This window comes from Scyliorhinus canicula, chromosome 27, assembly GCF_902713615.1.
Source record: "Scyliorhinus canicula chromosome 27, sScyCan1.1, whole genome shotgun sequence".
In the NCBI taxonomy this organism is placed as follows: domain Eukaryota; kingdom Metazoa; phylum Chordata; class Chondrichthyes; order Carcharhiniformes; family Scyliorhinidae; genus Scyliorhinus; species Scyliorhinus canicula.
The window spans coordinates 4,092,216-4,117,860 of record NC_052172.1 but is presented as its reverse complement, the minus strand read 5'-3'; the positions used below and the strand labels follow the sequence as shown (position 1 = coordinate 4,117,860).

Genomic DNA, 25,645 nt, shown 5'->3' with positions numbered 1-25,645 from the left:
AGTTTGCACATTCTCCCCGTGTCTGCGTGGGTCTCACCCCCACAACCCAAAGATGTGCAGAGTAGGTGGATTGGCCACGCTAAATTGCCCCTTAATTGCAAAAAATAATTGGATATTCCAAAGTTTTTTGATATAAAGGTTAGATACAAGCCACTCAGCCCATTTATCGGCCCTTACCTGCCAATGGCCATAATCACATTTATCTTCCCGGTCGCCATTTCCTTCACCTATTCGATCTTTTTTCTTTATAAATTGAGAGTACCCAATTATTTTTTTCCAATTAAGGGGCAATTTAGTGCAACCAATCCATCTGATCTGCACATCTTTGGGATGTGGGGGTGAGACCGTCGCAGACACGGGGAGAATATCCACACGGACAGTGACCCGGGGCCGGGATCGAACCTGGGTCCTCGGCGCCGTGAGGCAGTAGTGCTAATCACTTCACCTAATCGATCTAATCTCCTGCCTGTACACAGGGGGTACATTATTGGTCACTAGGTTTCCAACTTGGTGGCTCTGGGTACAGAAGCTGGCATCACACCTGGAGACGGAGAGGGTCACCATGTTGGAGGGCATCAAGGAGGGGGGGGGGGGAGGGAGAAAAGCAGGGGTAAAAGCAGAGCTAAATTGAGAACCAGTTTTCACTGCAGGTGACAGACCTTCTAACTGCGCGCACCAATTCGCCAAGTTCCCAGAAAAACGCAAAAGATATATTAGAATTATTTTCATTTATTTTGGAAAAAAATAAATTTGAACTTCTCTTCAACAGAAAAGACATATATAAAACATAATAAACATATATACAATTCTCTTATAAATATACACTATATACAAAATAAAATTAGAAAAAAGTATATTTCATTTTGTATGCATATCAAAAATTCTTAAATTATAAAATATTAAAATAACATTGGCTTGATTTTAAACAGAACAGCAATAATCTTTCATGTTTTGTTAATCAAAGGAGTCCTTCATTATAAGACAAATACACGATACATTCTCATCTTTGACTATATATATAGAATAACGAGAATCGATTGGGAGGCGGAAATTCCACTTAAAAGTTCAAATGATGTCCCGGACCACAGATTCACAGGCGAGATTCGTTGGGAGTCGGAACGGTGAGTGTAGACGACTGCCATTCAACTCAACTTTCCAGTCCTTTAATCGTCTGTAATGTACACGGCGCACGGCTGGTTTTGTTGTTCAATATTGGGCTCTTCCAATGCTATAACGTCTGTCAATCAAGTGGAGAAGAAGCAGAGAGAATGGTCCCGACGTGAAGCGTGACAGCCCTGCGCGATTTTGTGTGTGTGTGTGTGTGTGTGTGTGTGCGGGGGTGGGGACGGGAGGGGTGCTACGTCAGGATAAGATTCTGCTACTCACATTCAATGCCTCTTGCCGAGTGGGAGTGCACTGACTGCAGTATGTGGGAACTCGCAAATCAGTCCTAAAGGGCCTGCCTTTTTCTCGATTCGGGAACCCCTCCGATCCTTGGCATGCAAGCGGCGCAGGAACGACTTCGCCAATGACAATAGTGCAAAGGTCTCCCAGCTTTCAAAGGTATTCTTCAGCGTCAGAAAGAAGGTACACAAACAAGCGGGTGGGATTCTCCGTCTCGCCGCACCCGTTTTCCGGTGCGGCGCCCCCCCGCTGACAACGGGATCCTCCATCCCCGCCAGCCGGCCAATAGGGTTGCCCGTTGAGGGCACCCCCCATGCCGTCAGGAAATCGAGGGGCATGAGTACGCAGCCGGCGAAAAGGTTTGTGGCGACGGAGAATCCAACCCAAACTTTTTATACACACACATACCAACACACAGGCAAGCATATATATATATATGCATATTATATACAATATATATATACACACACACATATATATGCATAGACAATAAAGAGGTTATCCATTCCAACAATGAGCAGCATGAATAAATATTAAATACAGGAATATAAAACCCCATAATGTCCAATAGATCTGTAAACATTCAGAGATAAGGGAAGCTTCAGCAGTTACATCCGAGAAGGTGGAATTCATACCTGCGGGAACACAAAAGGGAGGGGGGGGGAGGAAAAGACAGAATGATTAGTCGCAGTTCGAAGGTCGCCTGGCCTTGTCCCCGCGGACTCCCTCTAGCCTGACCACCAGCTCCTCGAGTGAGCGGCGCTTACCTCAGTTGCGAATATGCACGGCTCCACGCGATCGGGCAGAATGTACATCGGATGGTACAGTCCCTCCTTCTGAAATGATATAGGGGGTTTGGAGGGTTCCAGGCATTCAGTTTTCTTACTAAAAGGGAGAAAGGGGAGGGCGAGGGGTGGAAAAGGTGCAGGTGGTGTTAGAGTCCCATTGGCTGCTTCAATCGAAAACCTTCAACATTGCATAAGCACCGCCGATGGTTGCTTCTAAGTTACTTAAGCGGGAAACTCACTTTACAAGGTTCTTTTTGGATTCCTGTTCGTCCAGGTCGCCTGCCAGATTGTAATCCATCGGGTGAAGTTTGTGTTTACAGCTAAACTTGTCAACCAGGCAGTCGCTGCTCAGCTCGGCGTCCTTGTTGGAGATCTTGAACGGCCCCGTGGAGATGATGAAGGCTTCCTTCCCCTTCTGGTAATCCGACAGGTTGTTGATGGTCTCCAGGTCGTTCTGCACGGCGTTCCGGCCCGCCTGGCCCTTGCGGAGGTGCTTTAGGATCACCACGGCGGCGAACACCACCAGGGCGAGCGTGACGAGGCCCAAGGCGAAGGAGATGGCCAGGGCCACGGGGAAAGGGCTGTCCACGTCGGTCGGGTTGGTGGGCTTCACCCGAAACTCGCAGCTGGGCCCCATGAATCCAACAGGGCACTCGCAGACGTGGCCGGTGTAGTGAGTGTAACAAATACCTTTATTCCTGCAGGGGTTGCTGTGACAGGCGTCCATGCGGATCTTGCAGTCCTTCCCGCCGTAGCCGAGGGTGCAGCTGCAGTGGAAGGAGTTGACACCGTCAATGCAGGTGCCGCCATTGGCGCAGGGGTTCTTGGCACAGTCGTCCAAGTTGACCTTACACCGCGGGCCGGCGAACCCAGTCCGGCAACGGCAGATCAAACTCCGGCCAATGTCCAAGCAGTACCCTTTTGAGAAGGAAGAGGAGTTAGAGCAAGTCAACACGGGGAGCGGTGGGGAGGGGGAAACGGACAGGGAGGGGGGGGGGGGGGAGGGGGGTGTGAACAAGGGCTTACCATTCGCACAAGGGTTGTTGGTACAACGGTCAATCTTCTTCTCGCAGTTGGAACCGGTGAAGCCGACGGGGCAACGGCAGCTGTAGCCCCCGTGGGGTTTTTCAGTACAGGAACCGCCATTAAAACACGGGGCGTCAGCGCACGTCATGGCACTGATTTCGCAGTTCTTGCCATAGAATCCTTGCGGACAGGTGCACGTATAATTATTCTCCAGATCCTAAAAGATTGCCATAAAGAGAGAAAGAGAGCAAAATTAAACTATTCACATGCAAGGGAATTGGGCAAAGTGCTCGGGGGGGGAAGGGAAAGAGGCGAGAAGGTCAGTCTGTCCACATTTGACACGACAACGTAAACCGGCCTTCGTTGGAGGAGATATCGACGGGGCTGGCATGGATGGCACACTGCCAGGAACCCGGCACGTGTCGTCAGCCTCCAATGGCTGGCTAAGGAACATGTTGGCGGGAAGATGTGGAGCCAAACCCGGAGCTGGGAGGAACAGGTTACAATCGCAGGTCGACAAAATGATGAGAGGCATAGACAGGGTGGATTGTGGGGGCTTTTTTCCAAGGGTGGAAATGTCAATTACAAGGGGGGCACAGGTTGAAGGTGAGAGGGGGAGAGTTTACAGAAGATGTGCGGGGTAATGATGTGTTATGTACTCTGGGATAACACAGGCTGCAACTGGATGCAGCTTCAACCAAAAGGTACTCCAGACCTTGAAGTTAGTTCAATCTGATTTATTGAACCAGTAGCACCGTTAGCTCAGTTCTCCGTGAGTTTGACTCTCTGCTAACCTAAATGTGGTTACTCTGCCTGACTGAACCAGACTAGCTCTTAGCCACGTGCTGGAGGTGTGATACTGTACATACACCCCTGACTCACTCTGTAGATGCTCATCAGTGGAAAGAGGCGGAGTCTGAGCACCTCGTGCCTTTTATAGTCAGACTCCACCCTGAGTGTCCTGCCTGCTCATTGGTCATGTCCTGTTCTCTATGTTCATTAGCTGCCTGTCTGTATATCATTATCTGCATATCTGCATATCGTGACAGCTCCCCTTTTTTTAATGTTTTGTTGGCACATGGGAAGGGACTTACATGTGGTGGTGTATATTAACATATTTACAAGCGTTGGCATATGTGAACGTATTTACATGTGAAGACAGCTGTCTAATGTGAGAAAACAGAACATAGCAAACAAAACAAATGCTCCTAAGTCCAGTCTCTGGGTCTGGCGTCTGATCCTTGTCGACCGCCGGAGAGGTGGTGGTGGGGACGACGGAGCCTTGACAGGCGGGATGGAAGCCTGACTGCTGGCCTCGTGGTTCGAGGTATCAGGAGGTGGCAAAACAACAGAAGGAAACGGAGAAGAAAGCGGTTGCGGGCAGGCAACCTGGCGCAGTGCCCGTCTGTTTCGGCGCACAACAGAACCATCAGCCATACGTGCAACATACGAGCGGGGGGGGCAGCCTGTCGAACAACGACAGCTGGAGCAGACCAGCCACCATCCGGTATCTTGATCCTGACAGTGTCTGCCGGGGATAACACGGGCAAATCGGTGGCATGAGCATCATAGCCCTGCTTTTGCTGGTTTCGGAGTTGCTGCACCTTCTGCAGCCCCGGGAGGTGATCCAAGTTGGGCAAGTGTATGGCTGGAAGTGTCGTCCGCAGGTCCCTGTTCATCAGGAGTTGAGCCGGCGACATGCCAGTGGACAGTGGGGTCGCCCTGTACGCAAGCAGCACGAGGTAGTTGTCAGAAGCAGAATCCGCAGCCTTGCAGATGAGCTGTTTCACAATGTGTGCCCCTTTTTCCACCTTCCCATTGGACTGAGGATAGTGTGGGCTGGAAGTGACATGTTTGAAATGGTATGACTTGGCAACATAGACCACTCGTGGCTGCTGGAGCACGGGCTATCGTCACTCATGACAGTGTGGGATACCATGCCTGGAGAACGTCCCCTTACAGGCCTTGATGATGGTCCGAGATGTGAGGTCTGAGAGCTTCACGGCTTCAGGGTAATTGGGGAAATAGTCAATAATCAACACGTAGTCACGACCATTCACACGAAAGAGGTTGATGCCAACCTTGGACCACAGGGAGGTCTCGATTTCATGCTGCTGGAGCATCTCCTTGCTCTGCGCTGTCTGGAAGCATAGTTGAGGACCATGTTCGCGATGCCCTGGCTAATCCAGGGCCAGTAGACAGCCTGCCTGGCTCTGCGTTTGCACTTCTCGACGCCCAGGTGGCCTTCATGGATTTGCCGGAGCACCAAGCTCTGGAGACTGAGTGGAAAGACAATCCGGTCCAGCTTGAGGAGGATAACATCTCTCACCGTCAGGTCGTCCTTTACATTGTAAAATTGAGGGCACTGCCCTTTCTGCCAGCCATTGGCGTGGTGGTGCATGACACGCTCCAAGAGGGGGTCTTTGGCTGTCTCCTCGCGGATACGAACCACCTTCTCATCAGACGCCGGGAGGGTGCTAGCACACAGCTGCACCTGTGATTCAATCTACCGGATGATTTCCAGCGGTTCACTAGGCAATGTGATGGAGCGGGACAATGCATCAGCGATGATGGAGTGGGACAATGCATCAGCGATGATGGAGTGGGACAATGTATCAGCGATGATGGAGCGGGACAGTGTATCGGCGATGATGGAGTGGGACAATGTATCAGCGATGATGGAGTGGGACAATGTATCAGCGATGATGGAGTGGGACAATGTATCAGCGATGATGGAGCGAGACAATGCCTCAGCGATGATGGAGCGGGACAATGTATCAGCGATGATGGAGCGAGACAATGTATCAGCGATGATGGAGTGGGACAATGTATCAGCGATGATGGAGCGAGACAATGCCTCAGCGATGATGGAACGGGACAATGTATCAGCGATGATGGAGCGAGACAATGTATCAGCGATGATGGAGCGGGACAGTGTATCGGCGATGATGGAGTGGGACAATGTATCAGCGATGATGGAGGGGGACAATGTATCAGCGATGATGGAACGGGACAATGTATCAGCGATGATGGAGTGGGACAATGCATCAGCGATGATGGAGGGGGACAATGTATCAGCGATGATGGAGTGGGACAATGTATCAGCGATGATGGAGGGGGACAATGTATCAGCGATGATGGAGGGGGACAATGTATCGGCGATGATGGAGTGGGACAATGCATCAGCGATGATGGAGTGGGACAATGTATCAGCGATGATGGAGTGGGACAATGTATCAGCGATGATGGAGCGAGACAATGCATCAGCGATGATGGAGTGGGACAATGTATCAGCGATGATGGAGTGGGACAATGTATCGGCGATGATGGAGCGGGACAATGTATCAGCGATGATGGAGGGGGACAATGTATCAGCGATGATGGAGCGGGACAATGCATCAGCGATGATGGAGTGGGACAATGTATCAGCGATGATGGAGTGGGACAATGTATCAGCGATGATGGAGCGGGACAATGTATCAGCGATGATGGAGCGGGACAATGTATCAGCGATGATGGAGCGGGACAATGCATCAGCGATGATGGAGTGGGACAATGTATCAGCGATGATGGAGGGGGACAATGTATCAGCGATGATGGAGTGGGACAATGTATCAGCGATGATGGAGCGGGACAATGTATCAGCGATGATGGAGCGGGACAATGTATCAGCGATGATGGAGCGGGACAATGTATCAGCGATGGTGAGCTCCTTGCCAGGCGTGTACACTAAGTCAAAGTCGTATCTTCTGAGTTTGAGGAGGATGCGCTGCAACCGAGGCGTCATGTCGTTCAGGTCCTTGTGGATAATGTGGACCAGAGGCCTATGATCCGTCTCGACAGTGAATGTCTGCAGGCCATAGACATAGTCGTGAAACTTGAGAATGCCAGTGAGAAGGCCCAGGCATTCCTTCTCTATTGGCGCATACCTTGTTTTGGTGGGCGTCATGGCCCTCGATGCGTAGGCTACCGGTGCCCAGGATGAAGTGTCATCGTGTTGAAGCAGCACCGTACCGATGCCATCCTGGCTCGCACCTGTCGAGATCTTTGTCTCCCTGTCTGGGTCCAAAAATGGCAACTCGGGTGCAGTGGTGAGCTTGGCTTTCAGCTCCAACCACTCTGCCTGATGGGCCGCCTTCCACTCAAAGGCAGTGGACTTTTTTACCAGGTTTCGTAGGGCCATGGTGTGTGAGGCCCTGTTTGAGATGAACTTGCCCAGAAAACATGCCCAGGAAGCGCAACACCGCCTTCTTGTCTTCAGGGACCTTCATGGCTGCGATAGCCTTGACCTTGTCTGTGTCCGGGCGCACGCCCTGCTGAGAGATCTGGTTACCTAGGAACTTGAGTGTCGACATGCCAAAGCAACATCTGGACCTGTTCAGCTTCAAGCCATTGGCGTGGATACGGCGGAATACCTGCTGGAGACGGGAAACATGCTCCTCAGGGGTCGTGGACCATATGATGATGTCGTCCACGTACACATGAATCCCTTCGATGCCCTCCACCATCTGCTCCATGACTCTATGGAAGATCTCTGATGCCGAGACAATGCCGAACGGCATACGGTTATAGCAGTACCTGCCAAACGGTGTGTTGAAGGTGCAGAGCCTTCTGCTGGACTCATTCAGCTGGATTTGCCAAAACTCATAGGACGCATCTAACTTGGTGAAAAACCGTGCGTGTGCCATCTCACTGGGGAGTTCCTCCCGCTTCGGGATGGGGTAGTCTTCACGCATTAGATTCTTATTGAGATCCTTGGGATCAATGCAGATCCTTGGGATCAACGTAGGTCTCCTGAAGGCTTTCTAATACATACCGTTGAGCTGACCCAGTCAGTCGGTTCGGTTACCTTGGAAATGATGCCCTGTTGCTGAAGATCCTTGAGCTGTTCCTTCAGGCGCTCCCTCATCGGAGCCGGGACCCGGCGTGATGCGTGGACCACTGGCTTGGCATCACGTCGCAGTAGGATCATGTACCGATATGGCAGAGTGCCCATCCCGTCAAACACATCTGGATACTGAGCGAGGATGTCGTCAATGCCGGCTTGAAGATCCACGTTGGAGGATATCGTTGGGTAAACCCGTTGCACCAGGTTCAGCTTTTTGCAGGCATGCGGGCCAAGTAGGGATGCCCTATCTGGCTTGGCAATTTCAAAACGTAACCGTGCATGGATGCTCCGGTTGGAGACGAGTAAGATGGCAGGATCCCGGTGCCGGGATGGCATTTCCGTTATAGTCCAGGAGCCTGCAGGCTGCTGGAAGGACCTTGGGGGCTTCTTGATGAGTTTGAAGTCTGCCAGTGAGAGGAGGTTGGCAGAAGCACCTGTGCCCAGCTTGCACTGGATGGAGCAGCGGTTGACCTGCATCACGGCCGCTATTCATCCTCCGAATCCACAGCGAGGGTGGACTGAATGCGAGATGAGTTAGGTGTGGCATGTTCACGTGTGGTAATGATGCCCATACAGTAGCCGGAGTCCAGGCAGTCTACCTCTGGATCCGTTATACTGCCAGGATCAGAATCCTGTAATCGTTGTTGCACATTCTGAACGCGCCGTCGTCGGAATTGGGAACGCTGGCCCCTGACTGGTGGTGCAGACCTGCACAATGCTGCATAGTGTCCAGGCTTCCCGCAGTTTAAACATCGCCTGCCTCTTGCAGGACGGTGTCTCTTTAAGTGGCCGTTGCCGCAGTTCGAGCACGTCATGACGTCAGCGTCCTGACGCGGTGTACGTCGTCGCACATGCGCAGAGCGATCGGCAGACGTCTGCACCTGCGCAGCGTGGGTGTCGGCCGCTTCGTTATCCAGTTTGCATCGCGCATGCCTGGGACCTCAGGAAAAGCGCGCGAAATGGCCGCTCTCACAATGCTGAGGCGTCGCACCCGGGAGATGCCTGCGCACTCTCTGCCTCGTGGGAGGCAAGTTTCTCATTTTCAGCCGGTTTGTACTGGGCATTGCGATGTTTGGCGTGCTCATGCACTGAGCATGTTTCAATCGCGACTGGCAGGGTCTTCTGCTTGATTTTCAGTAGCTGCTCTCTCAGAGGATCAGAGTGAACTGCAAACACGATTTGGTCTCTGATCATGGAGTCAGCAATATCACCAAAGCTGCAGCACAGCACTAGCAGGCGGAGGTTAGTTAAGAAGGAGTTGAAAGATTCATCTTTACCTTGTCGACGCTGTTTGAATATATAGAGCTCGAAGATTTTATTGGTGTCCACTTCACAGTGACTATCGAACATGTCCAGGATGGTCTGAAACTTTGTCTTGTCCTGGCCTTCGGTGAAGGGAAACGAGTTGAAGAGTTCGATGGCTTGATCACCCGCTGTTGAGAGGAGAAGCGTGATCTTCCTGGCATCAGACGCACCCACGAGGTCTGAGGCTTCGATGTACAGCAGAAACTTTTGCTTGAATATCCGCCAGTTGGCACTGAGATTGCCGGAGGTCCTGAGCTGGTGAGGAGCCTGAATCTTCTCCATGGGGCCGGGTAAACATTCGCTGGTCATCACAGAACGGACTGAGGTAAACCACCTAGATTAAGCAGTCTCCTAGTAGCATGTTTTGTTACGTACTCTGGGATAACACGGGCTGCAACCGGATGCAGCTTTAACCAAAAGATACTCCAGACCTTGAAGTTAGTTCAATCTGATTTACTGAACCAGTAGCACAGTTAGCACAGTTCTCTATGAGTCCGACTCTCTGCTAACCCAAGTGTGGTTACTCTGTCTGACTGAACCAGACTAGCTCTTAGCCACGTGCTGGAGGGATGAAACTGTACATACACCCTGACTCACTCTGTAGATGCTCATCAGTGGAAAGAGGCGGAGTGAGATACCACCCCTGCGTGTCCTGCCTGCTCATTGGTCATGTCCTGTTCTCTATGGTCATTAGCTGCCTGCCTGTGCCTGTCTGTATATCATTATCTGCATGTCTGCATATCATGACAGGTATGTTTTTCACGCAGAGAGTGGTGTGTGCCTGGAATGCGCTGCCAGAGGATGTGGTGCAAGCCGGCGCATTTAAGAGGCACCTGGATGGATACATGAATAGGGAGGAAATAGAGGTTCACGGACCGAGTAAGGGCAGAAGGTTTTTTTAAAATTAGGGCACCATGGTCGGCACAGACTTGGAGGGCCGAAGGGCCACTTCCTGTGCTGTACTTTTCTTTGTTCTTCTTTGTCTGTGATCAATTCGCCAATCAGCATCAGAGCACAAAGGAAGGGTAACGGTCTATACAGGACGGAGAGGGAAATGGGGGGTGTGCCTGGGGGTGGAGAACAGTACAGGGAGGAATTATCACATCCATTACTCAAAGAGAAAGAGTGAGAAATTGTTATGCCTCTGACAGAGAAGGTGGATGCACAAAAACACAAAGGGAAGATTCAAAGCTGGACCTAGCCACATGCTCAAACGACACATCCCGAATTTCAAACAAAGGAGGAAACAGAGGACATAATTATTCCCCAATGTCAAGTAGAGAACAGGAATCTGAAACATGCAGTAAGGCGCATGCTATACATTACCTGGAAAATTTCATTCCTGTTGTAAACCAAAACTGTTCACAAATCCCAAACGCATAGTCGAAACAAACTGGGGACATTAACCCATCCTGGATGCAACCCAGGGTCATTAACCCATCCTGTAGCCAGCCCGGGTTCATGAACCCATCCTGTACCCTACCCAGGGTCATTAACCCATCCTGTACCCATCCCGGTGTCATTAACCCATCCTGTACCCTACCCGGGGTCATTAACCCATCCTGTACCCTACCCGGGGTCATTAACCCATCCTGTACCCATCCCGGTGTCATTAACCCATCCTGTACCCTACCCGGGGTCATTAACACATCCTGTAGCCAGCCCGGGTTCATGAACCCATCCTGTACCCTACCCGGGGTCATTAACCCATCCTGTACCCATCCCGGTGTCATTAACCCATCCTGTACCCAGCCCGAGGTCATGAACCCATCCTGTACCCTACCCGGGGTCATTAACCCATCCTGTACCCATCCTGGTGTCATGAACCCATCCTGTACCCTACCCGGGGTCATTAACCCATCCTGCACCCAGCCCGGGGACATTAACCCATCCTGTACCCTACCCGAGGTCATTAACCCATCCTGCACCCAGCCCGGGGACATTAACCCATCCTGTACCCAGCCCGAGGTCATTAACCCATCCTGTACCCAGCCCGAGGTCATTAACCCATCCTGTACCCAACCCGAGGTCATTAACCCATCCTGTACCCAGTCCGGGGTAACTCACCCATCCTGTACCCATCCCGGTGTCATTAACCCATCCTGTACCCAGCCCGGGGTAACTCACACATCCTGTACCCAGCCCGGGGACATTAACCCATCCTGTACCCAGCCCGAGGTCATTAACCCATCCTGTACCCAGTCCGGGGTAACTCACCCATCCTGTACCCATCCCGGTGTCATTAACCCATCCTGTACCCAGCCCGGGGTAACTCACACATCCTGTACTCATCCCAGAGTAATTAACCCATTCTGTACCCAACCTAGAGTAATTAACCTATCCTGTACCCAACCAGGGTTCATTAACCCATCCTGTACCCAACCCAGAGTCATTAACCCATCCTGTACCCAGCCCGGGGTAACTCACACATCCTGGACCCATCCCAGAGTCATTAACCCATCCTGTACCCAACCCGGGGTCATTACCCGATCCTGTACCCAACCCGGAGTCAGTAACCCATCCTGTACCCAACCCAGAATCATTAACCCATCCTGTACCCAACCCGGGGTAACTCACACATCCTGTACCCAACCCAGTCATTAACCCATCCTGTACCCACCCCAGAGTCATTAACCCATCCTGTACCCAGCCCAAGGTCATTACCCCATCCTGTACCCAACCCAGAGTCATTAACCAACCCTGTACCCAGCCCGGGGTCATTAACCCATCCTGTACCCAGCCCAGAGTCATTAACCCATCCTGTACCCAGCCCAGAGTCATTAACCCATCCTGTACCTAACCCGGAGTCATTAACCCATCCTGTACCCAACCCGGAGTCATTAACCCATTTTGTACCCAACCCGGGGTCATTAACCCATCCTGTACCTAACCCGGAGTCATTAACCCATCCTGTACCCAACCCGGAGTCATTAACCCATTTTGTACCCAACCCGGGGTCATTAACCCATCCTGTACGCAACCCAGAGTCATTAACCCATCCTGACCCAGCCCAGGGTCATTAAGTCACTCTGTTCACAGCCCAGAGTCATTAACCCACCCTGGACGCAACCCAGGGTCATTAACCCATCCTGTAGCCAACCCTGGCTATTAACCAGCCTGCAAAGACCTGGGGCATTAACCCATCCTGTACCCAATCTGGGGTCAATAACCCATCCTGTACTCGGCCGGGGTAATTCACCCATCCTGTACCCAGCCCGGGGGTCATTAACCCATCCTGTACCCAACCTGGGGTCAATAACCCATCCTGTACCCGGCCGGGTTAATTCACCCATCCTGTACCCATCCCAGAGTCATTAACCCATCCTTTACCTAGCCCGGGGTCATTAACCCATCCTGTACCCAACCCAGAGTCATTAACCCATCCGGTACCCAACCCAGAGTCATTAACCCATCCTGTACCCAGCCCGGGGTAATTAACCAACCCTGTACCCAACCCGGGGCCACTAACCCATCCTGTACCCAACCCGGGGCCACTAACCCATCCTGTACCCAACCCGGGGTCATTAACCCATCTTGTACCCAACCCGGGGTCATTAACCCATATTGTACCCAACCCGGGGTCATTAACCCATCCTGTACCCAGCCCAGAGTCCTTAACCCATCCTGCACCCAACCTGGGATCATTAATCCATCCTGTACCCAGCCCGGGTTTATTAACCCATCCTGTAGCCAACCCTGGCCATTAACCCAACCTATATAAACCTGGGGCATTAACCCATCCTGTACCCAACGTGGGGTCATTAACCCATCCTGTACCCAACCAAGAGTCATTAACCCATCCTGTACCCAGCCCAGAGTCATTAACCCATCCTGTACCCATCCCAGAGCCATTAACCCATCCTGTACCCAACCCAGAGCCATTAACCCATCCTGCACCCAACCCAGAGTCATTAACCCATGCTGCACCCAACCCAGAGTCATTAACCCATCCTGTACCCAACCCAGAGCCATTAACCCATCCTGCACCCAACCCAGAGCCATTAACCCATCCTGTACCCAACCCAGAGTCATTAACCCATCCTGTAGCCAGCCCAGAGTTATTAACCCATTCAGTCCCCAGTCTGGGGTCATTAACCCATCCTCTACCTCACCCGGGGTCATTACCCCATCCTGTAGCCAACCCTGGCTATTAACCCAGCCTGCAAAGACCTTGGGTATTAACCCATCCTGTACCCAACCCACAGTCAATAACCCATCCTGTACCCAACCCAGAGTCATTAACCCATCTGTACCCAACCCAGAGCCATTAACCCATCCTGCACCGAACCCAGAGTCATTAACCCATCCTGTACCCAGCCCAGAGTTATTAACCCATTCAGTCCCCAGTCTGGGGTCATTAACCCATCCTCTACCTCACCCGGGGTCATTACCCCATCCTGTACCCAACCCAATCATTAACCCATCCTCTACCTAACCCGGGGTCACTAACCCATCCTGTACAGAACCCAGAGTCATTAACTCATCCTCTACCCAACCAGGGGTCATTAACCCATCCTGTACCCAACCCAGAATGATTAACCAATCCTATGCCCAACTCAGTGTTATTAACCCATCCATTACCGTCCAGGGATCAATTCCCAATGCTCTACCCAACTAGGGATCATTAACCCATCCTGTACCAACCCCGAGTCATTAACTCATCCTGTACCCATCCCAGAGTCATTAACCCATCCTGTACCCAACCCAGAGTCATTAATCCATCCTGTACCCAACCCGGGGTCATTAACCCATCCTGTACCCAATCCAGAGTCATTAACCCATCCTGTACCCAACCCGGGGTAACTCACACATCCTGGACCCATCCCAGAGTCATTAACCCATCCTGTACCCAACCCAGAGTCATTGACCAATCCTGTACCTAGCCCTGGATCATTAACCCATCCTGTACCCAACCCAGAGTCATTAACCCATCCTGGACCCAACCCGGGGCCATTAACCCATCCTGTACCTAGCCCGGGATTATTAACCCATCCTGGACCCAACCCGGGGCCATTAACCCATCCTGTACCTAGCCCGTGATTATTAACCCATCCTGTACCCAACCCAGAGTCATTAACCCATCCTGTACCTAGCCCCGGGTCATTAACCCATCCTGTACCTAGCCCGGGGTCATTAACCCATCCTGTACCCAACCCAGAGTCATTAACCCATCCTGTACCTAACCCGGGATTATTAACCCATCCTGTACCCAACCCAGAGTCATTAACCCATCCTGTACCTAGCCCGGGGTCATTAACCCATCCTGTACCTAGCCCCGGGTCATTAACCCATCCTGTACCTAGACCGGGGGTCATTAACCCATCCTGTACCCAACCCAGAGTCATTAACCCATCCTGTACCTAACCCGGGATTATTAACCCATCCTGTACCCATCCCAGAGTCATTAATCCATCCTGTACCCAACCCAGAGTCATTAACCCATCCTGTACCTAGCCCGGGGTCATTAACCCATCCTGTACCTAGCCCGGGGTCATTAACCCATCCTGTACCTAGCCCGGGGTCATTAACCCATCCTGTACCCAACCCAGAGTCATTAACCCATCCTGTACCTAACCCGGGATTATTAACCCATCCTGTACCCATCCCAGAGTCATTAACCCATCCTGTACCCAACCCAGAGTCATTAACCCATCCTGTACCTAGCCCGGGGTCACTAACCCATCCTGTACCTAGCCAGGGGTCATTAACCCATCCTGTACCCAACCCGGGGTCATTACCCAATCCTGTACCCAACTTGAGATCATTAACCCATCCTGTACCCAACCCGGGGTCATTAACCCATTCAGTACCCAGCCCGGGGTCATTAACCCATCCTGTACCCAGCCCGGGGTAACTCACACATCCTGTACTCATCCCAGAGTCATTAACCCATTCTGTACCCAACCTAGAGTAATTAACCTATCCTGTACCCAACCAGGGTTCATTAACCCATCCTGTACCCAGCCCGGAGTCATTAACCCATCCTGTACCCAGCCCAGAGTCATTAACCCATCCTGTACATAACCCGGAGTCATTAACCCATCCTGTACCCAACCCGGAGTCATTAACCCATCCTGTACCCAGCCCGGGGTCATTACCCCATCCTGTACCTAACTCAGAGTCATTAACCCATCCTGTACCTAACTCAGAGTCATTAACCCATCCTGTACCCAACCCAGAGTCATTAACCCATCCTGTACTCAACCCAGAGCCATTAAACCATCCTGTACACATCCCAGAGTCATTAACCCATCCTGTACCCAGCCCGGGGTCATTAACCCATCCTGTACCCAGCCTGGGGTCATTACCCCACCCTGTACCCAACCCGGAGTCATTAACCCATCCTGTACCCGACCCAGAGTCATTAACCCATCCTGTACCCAGGACGGGGTCATGAACCCATCTTGTACCCAACCCAGAGTCATTACCCCATCCTGTACCCAACCCAGAGTCATTAACCCATCCTGTACCCAGCCCAGAGTTATTAACCCATTCAGTCCCCAGTCTGGGGTCATTAACCCATCCTCTACCTCACCCGGGGTCATTACCCCATCCTGTACCCAACCCAATCATTAACCCATCCTCTACCTAACCCGGGGTCACTAACCCATCCTGTACAGAACCCAGAGTCATTAACTCATCCTCTACCCAACCAGGGGTCATTAACCCATCCTGTACCCAACCCAGAATGATTAACCAATCCTATGCCCGACTCAGTGTTATTAACCCATCCATTACCGTCCAGGGATCAATTCCCAATGCTCTACCCAACTAGGGATCATTAACCCATCCTGTACCAACCCCGAGTCATTAACTCATCCTGTACCCATCCCAGAGTCATTAACCCATCCTGTACCCAACCCAGAGTCATTAATCCATCCTGTACCCAACCCGGGGTCATTAACCCATCCTGTACCCAATCCAGAGTCATTAACCCATCCTGTACCCAACCCGGGGTAACTCACACATCCTGGACCCATCCCAGAGTCATTAACCCATCCTGTACCCAACCCAGAGTCATTGACCCATCCTGTACCTAGCCCTGGATCATTAACCCATCCTGTACCCAACCCAGAGTCATTAACCCATCCTGGACCCAACCCGGGGCCATTAACCCATCCTGTACCTAGCCCGGGATTATTAACCCATCCTGGACCCAACCCGGGGCCATTAACCCATCCTGTACCTAGCCCGGGATTATTAACCCATCCTGGACCCAACCCGGGGCCATTAACCCATCCTGTACCTAGCCCGTGATTATTAACCCATCCTGTACCCAACCCAGAGTCATTAACCCATCCTGTACCTAGCCCCGGGTCATTAACCGATCCTGTACCTAGCCCGGGGTCATTAACCCATCCTGTACCCAACCCAGAGTCATTAACCCATCCTGTACCTAACCCGGGATTATTAACCCATCCTGTACCCAACCCAGAGTCATTAACCCATCCTGTACCTAGCCCGGGGTCATTAACCCATCCTGTACCTAGCCCCGGGTCATTAACCCATCCTGTACCTAGCCCGGGGTCATTAACCCATCCTGTACCCAACCCAGAGTCATTAACCCATCCTGTACCTAACCCGGGATTATTAACCCATCCTGTACCCATCCCAGAGTCATTAACCCATCCTGTACCCAACCCAGAGTCATTAACCCATCCTGTACCTAGCCCGGGGTCATTAACCCATCCTGTACCTAGCCCGGGGTCATTAACCCATCCTGTACCTAGCCCGGGGTCATTAACCCATCCTGTACCCAACCCAGAGTCATTAACCCATCCTGTACCTAACCCGGGATTATTAACCCATCCTGTACCCATCCCAGAGTCATTAACCCATCCTGTACCCAACCCAGAGTCATTAACCCATCCTGTACCTAGCCCGGGGTCACTAACCCATCCTGTACCTAGCCAGGGGTCATTAACCCATCCTGTACCCAACCCAGAATGATTAACCAATCCTATGCCCAACTCAGTGTTATTAACCCATCCATTACCGTCCAGGGATCAATTCCCAATGCTCTACCCAACTAGGGATCATTAACCCATCCTGTACCAACCCCGAGTCATTAACTCATCCTGTACCCATCCCAGAGTCATTAACCCATCCTGTACCCAACCCAGAGTCATTAATCCATCCTGTACCCAACCCGGGGTCATTAACCCATCCTGTACCCAATCCAGAGTCATTAACCCATCCTGTACCCAACCCGGGGTAACTCACACATCCTGGACCCATCCCAGAGTCATTAACCCATCCTGTACCCAACCCAGAGTCATTGACCAATCCTGTACCTAGCCCTGGATCATTAACCCATCCTGTACCCAACCCAGAGTCATTAACCCATCCTGGACCCAACCCGGGGCCATTAACCCATCCTGTACCTAGCCCGGGATTATTAACCCATCCTGGACCCAACCCGGGGCCATTAACCCATCCTGTACCTAGCCCGTGATTATTAACCCATCCTGTACCCAACCCAGAGTCATTAACCCATCCTGTACCTAGCCCCGGGTCATTAACCCATCCTGTACCTAGCCCGGGGTCATTAACCCATCCTGTACCCAACCCAGAGTCATTAACCCATCCTGTACCTAACCCGGGATTATTAACCCATCCTGTACCCAACCCAGAGTCATTAACCCATCCTGTACCTAGCCCGGGGTCATTAACCCATCCTGTACCTAGCCCCGGGTCATTAACCCATCCTGTACCTAGACCGGGGGTCATTAACCCATCCTGTACCCAACCCAGAGTCATTAACCCATCCTGTACCTAACCCGGGATTATTAACCCATCCTGTACCCATCCCAGAGTCATTAATCCATCCTGTACCCAACCCAGAGTCATTAACCCATCCTGTACCTAGCCCGGGGTCATTAACCCATCCTGTACCTAGCCCGGGTCATTAACCCATCCTGTACCTAGCCCGGGGTCATTAACCCATCCTGTACCCAACCCAGAGTCATTAACCCATCCTGTACCTAACCCGGGATTATTAACCCATCCTGTACCCATCCCAGAGTCATTAACCCATCCTGTACCCAACCCAGAGTCATTAACCCATCCTGTACCTAGCCCGGGGTCACTAACCCATCCTGTACCTAGCCAGGGGTCATTAACCCATCCTGTACCCAACCCGGGGTCATTACCCAATCCTGTACCCAACTTGGGATCATTAACCCATCCTGTACCCAACCAGGGGTCATTAACCCATTCAGTACCCAGCCCGGGGTCATTAACCCATCCTGTACCCAGCCCGGGGTAACTCACACATCCTGTACTCATCCCAGAGTCATTAACCCATTCTGTACCCAACCTAGAGTAATTAACCTATCCTGTACCCAACCAGGGTTCATTAACCCATCCTGTACCCAGCCCGGAGTCATTAACCCATCCTGTACCCAGCCCAGAGTCATTAACCCATCCTGTACATAACCCGGAGTCATTAACCCATCCTGTACCCAACCCGGAGTCATTAACCCATCCTGTACCCAGCCCGGGGTCATTACCCCATCCTGTACCTAACTCAGAGTCATTAACCCATCCTGTACCTAACTCAGAGTCATTAACCCATCCTGTACCCAACCCAGAGTCATTAACCCATCCTGTACTCAACCCAGAGCCATTAAACCATCCTGTACACATCCCAGAGTCATTAACCCATCCTGTACCCAGCCCGGGGTCATTAACCCATCCTGTACCCAGCCTGGGGTCATTACCCCACCCTGTACCCAACCCGGAGTCATTAACCCATCCTGTACCCGACCCAGAGTCATTAACCCATCATGTACCCAGGACGGGGTCATGAACCCATCTTGTACCCAACCCAGAGTCATTACCCCATCCTGTACCCAACCCAGAGTCATTACCCCATCCTGTACCCAACCCAGAGTCATGAACCCATCCTCTACCTAACCCAGAGTCATTAACCCATCCTGTACCCAACCCAGAGCCATTAACCCATCCTGTACACAACCCAAGTAATTAACCCACCCTGTACAGAATCCGTGGTCATGAACCCATCCTGTACCCATCCCAGAATCATTAACCCATCCTGTACCCAATCCAGAGTCATTAACCCATCCTGTACCCAACCCAGAGCCATTAACCCATCCTGTACATAACCGAGAATCATTAACCCATCCTGTACCCAAACCAGAGTCATTAAGTCATCCTGTACCCAACCTGGGATCCTTAACCCATCCTGTACCCGGCCCAGGATCCCCCTGTACTTGACCTGCGATGCGTTATGCATAATTTTCCTTGGAAAGTTTCCTGTTGACAGCAGGAAAATGTTCGACTCCCAGCGGCAATGCTCGTCACCTTGGAGGTCAGGAGGTAAGAGTCAGCTAGTCTAAAGAGATGTTTGTTAATGGGGGAGCTGTGCTCAGAAAGTGGCAAGAGAGTTCGCCACAGAGCGCAGATTGTAGCACTGGTCCCTGTGATTCTGAACATTAGTTTTCCTTGGCCATGCTCATTTCCACAGAGGAGCACGGGCAGGCGTAGGTTTAATAATTCATCAGATTTTCAAAATGAATTGGAGATTAAGCAATACGGTCTGATTGCTTAACTGGTGAATGTCTAACTGCTTTACTGGGCCATGCAGAACAGGGTGCACGATCCCAAGCCCCTGCTGGATTCATTGATTTTTTTTCCAGGTCAGATAATGGAATTTTCCTGCTATTGCGATTCTCTTTTACAGCGACCGCCCGCTGCCAACAACGTGACATGGATAATCCCATTGACAAGGAGAGGCAAGATGGGAGTCCGGCCGCTGGCGAATGGTGCACGGTTGGGCAACACGCGGGCAGAGGACCGGAAAATCCCGCTCATGGTCTACCTCTGGCGGCAGGCTAGCCTCCTGTTCTGGGGATTTAATAAACCCCGCTGTAGAAATGGGCGCAAGTCGGCCGCGAGGTGCAGGGCACAAACAAACAAAGCCGACTCTTATTCTATTCAAAGACCACTGCAGGGAAATGTCACCGTGCTTGGGCACTGCGTGAGGCGGCTTGGCTGTATGGATGGCACTGCATGGGGGCCCGGAGTCAAAGGCTGGTGCCAATGGATGAACATCAAAACCAACCCACAGTCCGTAAAAGCTCGTCAGATACACCGGGGAAGGAAATCTGCCCTTGCCGGGCCTGGCTAACGGCTGGATTCTACGCTCCCCCCCCCCCCCCCCGCCCTCCATCCAGCGGGAGGCGGAGCAGCCTTTCCTGCTGGCGGAGGTTTCTGTTCCCACCACTGGTCAATGGGAATTCCTATTCAAGCCACCCCACGTCTCCGGGAAACCCAGAGAAACCCAGCGCCAGGGGCCGGCCGGAGGATTCTGGCCTGCACGTTGCCCTTGTCCTCCGAGGTGGCCCAGCTAAGTCGTGTCAAGCCGCTGCGCCCAAAGTATAACAAGAGCGAAGCCGCGAAGACCCAACCAATGAGCAAAGCGTCAGATTCAGGTGTGGCAAAGGCAGATCTTGCCCAACCAATCATAAAATGGTGACCGCTTAGAGGGCTTTTTCCTCCTTGATGTCTCTCGGCAGGGGAACCTCAACCTGTTCCCCCCTCCCCCCCACCCTCCTACCACCCCTTTTACACGAGAACTCTGCACATTTTCCTACTCAGATGGTGGTCCAATTTCTATTTGAAAGCCGTGACGTGGAGATGCCGGCGTTGGACTGTACCGTAAGAAATCTTACAACGCCAGGTTCAAGTCCAACAGGTTTGTTTCAAATCACTAGCTTTCGGAGCGCAGCTCCTTCCTCAGGTGAAGGAACGGTGTCCTGTTCACCTTCACCTGAGGAAGGAGCAGTGCTGTCCTGTGGCACCCATGTTCTGGTGCCCCCCCCCACCCCCATCCGTCCGTCCCAGCAGACGGCCAGTGGGGTTGAATGTTTGGTCAAACACGTGTGTTTTAGTAAAGGTCTTAAAGGAGAAGAGTGAGGTGGAGGTAGGGAGGGGTAGCCCAGAGAGTGGGAATTGGGCAGCTGGGACGGTGGGTGGGAGGGGGTGGGGGGGCATGATCGCCAACGGAGGCAATACAGGGGTGATCAGAGAACGGGCGAGCTGGGAGGGGGGGGGGGGCGCAGCAGCACAGAGGAGTGGAGGCAAAGATTGTGGGCGGGAATCCCCGCTCCTGAGGCTCTGTGTTTTGAAAATGAAAATGAAATGAAAATCGCTTATTGTCACGAGTAGGCTTCAATGAAGTTACTGTGAAAAGCCCCTAGTCGCCACATTCCGGCGCCTGTCCGGGGAGGCTGGTACGGGAATCGAACCGTGCTGCTGGCCTGCTTGGTCTGCTTTAAAAGCCAGCGATTTAGCCTGGTGAGCTAAACCAGCTAAACGAAGCAGTTAGATACAGCACTTGGGGCAAAGGGGATCAAAGGATATGGGGGGGGGGGGGAAGCGGGATCAGGCTATTGAGTTAGATGATCAGCCATGATCATAATGAATGGCGGGGCGGACTAGAAGGGCCGAATGGCCTCCTCCTGCTCCTATTTTCTACGTTTCTAAGACACTGGCTGACTCTGGACGACTCTGGGGGGTAAACGCTTTTACAATCCCATCTCCCAGTTATCCAGCAATTAAGCATCCTAGCTTGGGGTGGGGGAGGGGGGGGGGGGATGGGGGGTGGAACCCCTCAGCCCTTACACAAAGAATGATGCGAAGCACAGCCTGTGGGAAAGGCCGACATTCTCTCGTCGGGAAATCAGGAGCAAGGGGGGCTTTGCGACTGAGATTGATAGGTTTTTAATGTGTAAAGATATTGGGGCGTCGTGGCGGGCGGCACAGTGGTTAGCACTGCTGCCTCACAGCACCAGGGACCCGGGTTCGATTCCAGCCTTGGGTGACCGTCTGTGCGGAGTCTGCACGTTCTCCCCGTGTGTCTGCGTGGGTTTCCTCCGGGTGCTCCGGTTTCCTCCCACAGTCCAAAGATGTGCAGGTTGGGTGGATTGGCCGTGATAAATTGCCCCTTAGTGTCCAGGGTGTGCAGGTTAGGTGGGGTTACGGGGATAGGGTGGGGGAGTGGGCCGAGGTGGGGCGCTCTCGGTGCAGACTCGAGGGGCTGAATGGCTTCCTTCTGCACTGTAGAGATTCTATCCTATGAAAGTGGAAATGAGTATCTGAGTAGTTAGATTCGAATCGAAAGACAAGAGTAACCTCGATAGACTGAGTGGTCCATTCCTACTGTGTTCAGTTTCTAAGGCACCAATGAAGGGGCAATTTAGCGCGGCCAATCCACCTACCCTGCACATCTCTGGGTTGTGGGGGTGAAACCCACGTAGACACGGAGAGAATGTGCAAACGCCACACAGACAGTGACCCAGAGCCGGGATCGAGCCTGGGACCTCAGCACAGTGAGGCAGCAGTGCTAATGGTTCTTTAATATTCTTTAGGGAATGAAATCTGCCATTCTTACCCTACCTGGCCTTCTTGTGACTCCTCCACGCCAGCTGAAATAGTCTAGAAAGACACCCAGTTGTACTTCAGAAGGCAGCTCCCCACCACCTTCCCAGGGACAATTAGGGGTGGGCAATTAACACTGGCATAGCCACATCCCATGAATGATAATCAAAGTAGTAGCTAAATAATTATCACGGCACTCAGCTCCTCATGTCAACATCCCAAGCATTATTTTCACGCGTATTTTAAAATGCTATACAAGACTCCCCAGTGAGTTTACCCAATGATTCTACTGTTACTGATGGCTCGTTCAAGCCTTCACCCATAATGACAACTTGCGATTATATATTGGCCTCAATAGAGAGAATTTCCCAAGGTGTATCACCATAGTATAATCAGAGGTGAATTGACGCCAAGAAGGAGGCATCAGGAGAGATTGTTTTTTTAATATACATTTAGAGTACCCAATTCTTTTTTTTCCAATTAAGGGGCAATTTAGCGTGCCACATCTTTGGGTTGTGGGGGTGAGACCCACACAGACACGGGGAGAATGTGCAAACTCCACACAGACAGTGACCCGGGGCTGGGATCGAACCTGGAACCTCGGCGCCATGAGGCAGCAGTGCTAACCACTGCGCCACCCTGATATCAGGAGAGGTCATAGAATCATAGAATCCCTACATTCGGCCCATCGAGTCTACACCAGCCCTTGAAGGAGCATCCTACCTCATCCCACACCTCCCTATCCTCGTAACCCCACCTAACCTTTGGACACTAAGGGACAATTTAGCACGGCCGATCCACCTAACCTGCACATCTTTGGACTGTGGGAGGAATCCGGAGCACCCGGAGGAAACCCACGCACACACGGGGAGAACGTGCAAAATCCACAGTCACCCGAAGTCGGAATTGAACCCGGGTCCCTGGAACCACGAGGCAGCTGTGCTAACCACTGTGATCAAAAGCTTACAGGGTCTCAAAGAAACAAGAAGGAATGAGGTTTAGGGAAGAAATTCTGGAGCTTGACAAAGACATGGCCACAATTAGAGGGGCGCAGAAAGTGAGGGAAATGCAAGGGGCCAGAGCCGGGAGAATGGGCAGGGTCATGGAGGGTTGTAGGGCTGGAGGAGGCTTCAGAGATAGGGAAGGAAGGGGCCATGACTGGATTTGAACACATGGATGAGATTTTTCAAATGGGTGCATTGTTGAACCCCCCCCCCCACCCCCCCCCCACCCACCCAGGAGCCAATACAGGTCAGTGAACTCAGAGGTGATGGTTGTCACAAGTAAGGATACCTAAGAATAGCAGTAGGCCATTCAGCCCCTCGATCTGTTCTGTCATTCAATTTTTGTCATTTCATTTTTTTTTTTTCATTTCAAAGACATCAAAGCTGACCTGACTCCACATCCCAAATTATGAGGGATATAGATAGGGTCGAAAGGAAGGAACTTTTCCCCTTGGTCGAGCGGTCAATGACCAGGGGGCACAGATTTAAGGTAAGGAACAGGAGGTTGAGAGGGGATGTGCGGAGAAACCTTTTCACCCAGAGGGTTGTGGGAATCGGGAAGACTGGTAGAGTAGGGAATCCTCACAACGTTTAACAGGCATCTAAATGAAAACTTGAAACACCATTGCAGACAAGGCTATGGCCAAATGCTGGAAAATGGGATTAGAATAGGTGCTTGATGGCCAGCACAGACACGATGGGCAGGAAGGCCTCTTTCTGTGCTGCAACTCTATGACCCCTTATTACCAACAATCCATTAATCTCAGATCTTGGGGGAGGAGGGGCATTGTCACCGGACTAATAATCCAGAGACCAGAGGGTAACACTCTGGGGTCCTGAGTTCAAATCCCAAATTAGTTCGAAGGGGCAATTTAGCGTGGCCAATCAACCCAACCTGCACATCTTTGGCTTGTGGGGTGAAACCCACGCAGATACGGGGAGAACGTGCAAACTCCACACGGTCAGTGGCCCAGCTGAGTTCACCTGCGGGAAGTGCACCCATCTCCAGCTCCTCAAAGACCGTGTCGGGGAACTGGAGCTGGAGCTGGATGAACAAAGAATCATTCGGGAGGCAGAGTCGGTTATAGATAGAAGCTACAGGGATGTGGTTACTCCTAAGAATGAAGGTAGCTGGGTGATATTTAAAAGGAGGGGGAAGAAGCAGTCAGTGCAGGGATTCCCTGCGCTTGTTCCCCTCAATAACAGGTATACCGTTTTGGATACTGTTGGGGGAGGTAAGCCAGGGTGACTAGGTCTCTGGCACTGAGTCTGTCCCTGTGGCTCCGAAGGGAAGGGGGGAGAGCAGGAGAGCATTAGTCATTGGAGACTCTATAGTTAGAGATACAGATAGACGCTTCTGTGGCAACGATAGAGGCACACGGTTGGTGTGTTGCCTCCCGGGTGCCAAGGTCCGTGACGTCTCTGATCGTGTTTTCAGGATCCTTAAGGGGGAAGGGGAGCTGCCACAAGTCGTGGTCCACATCGGTACCAACGACATAGGTAGGAAAAGAGACGGGGATGTAAAACAGGCATTCAGGGAGCTAGGGTGGAAGCTGGGAGCCAGGACAGACCGTGTTGTTATCTCTGATTTGCTGCTAGTGCCGTGTGCTAGTGAGGTGAGGAACAGGGAGAGGGTGCAGATAAACACGTGGCTGCAGGGATGGTGTAGGAGGGAGGGTTTCAGGTTCGAGGATAATTGGAGTACATTCTTGGGAAGGTGGGACCTGTACAAACAAGACGGGTTACACCTGAACCAGAGGGGCACCAATATCCTGGGAGGGAAATTTGCTGCAGCTCTTCGGGGGAGTTTAAACTAATTTGGCAGG

The 25,645-nt window shown here is 51.9% G+C and overlaps 1 protein-coding gene across 1 annotated transcript in view; it reads right to left on the bottom strand.

Annotated features, from left to right (window-relative positions):
• Nucleotides 1-814: 814 nt before the first annotated feature.
• The window catches only part of dlc (deltaC), a 39,899-nt gene continuing 15,068 nt past the window's right edge, over nucleotides 815-25,645 (bottom strand). Inside the window, exons 7-10 of the mRNA XM_038786043.1 lie at nucleotides 3,219-3,435; nucleotides 2,432-3,110; nucleotides 2,172-2,289; nucleotides 815-2,039 (exon numbers count right to left, since the gene is read on the bottom strand). Coding sequence (XP_038641971.1) covers nucleotides 2,034-2,039; nucleotides 2,172-2,289; nucleotides 2,432-3,110; nucleotides 3,219-3,435 — 1,020 coding nt within the window. The 3' untranslated portion in view covers nucleotides 815-2,033. The remainder of the gene's footprint in view (nucleotides 2,040-2,171; nucleotides 2,290-2,431; nucleotides 3,111-3,218; nucleotides 3,436-25,645) is intronic.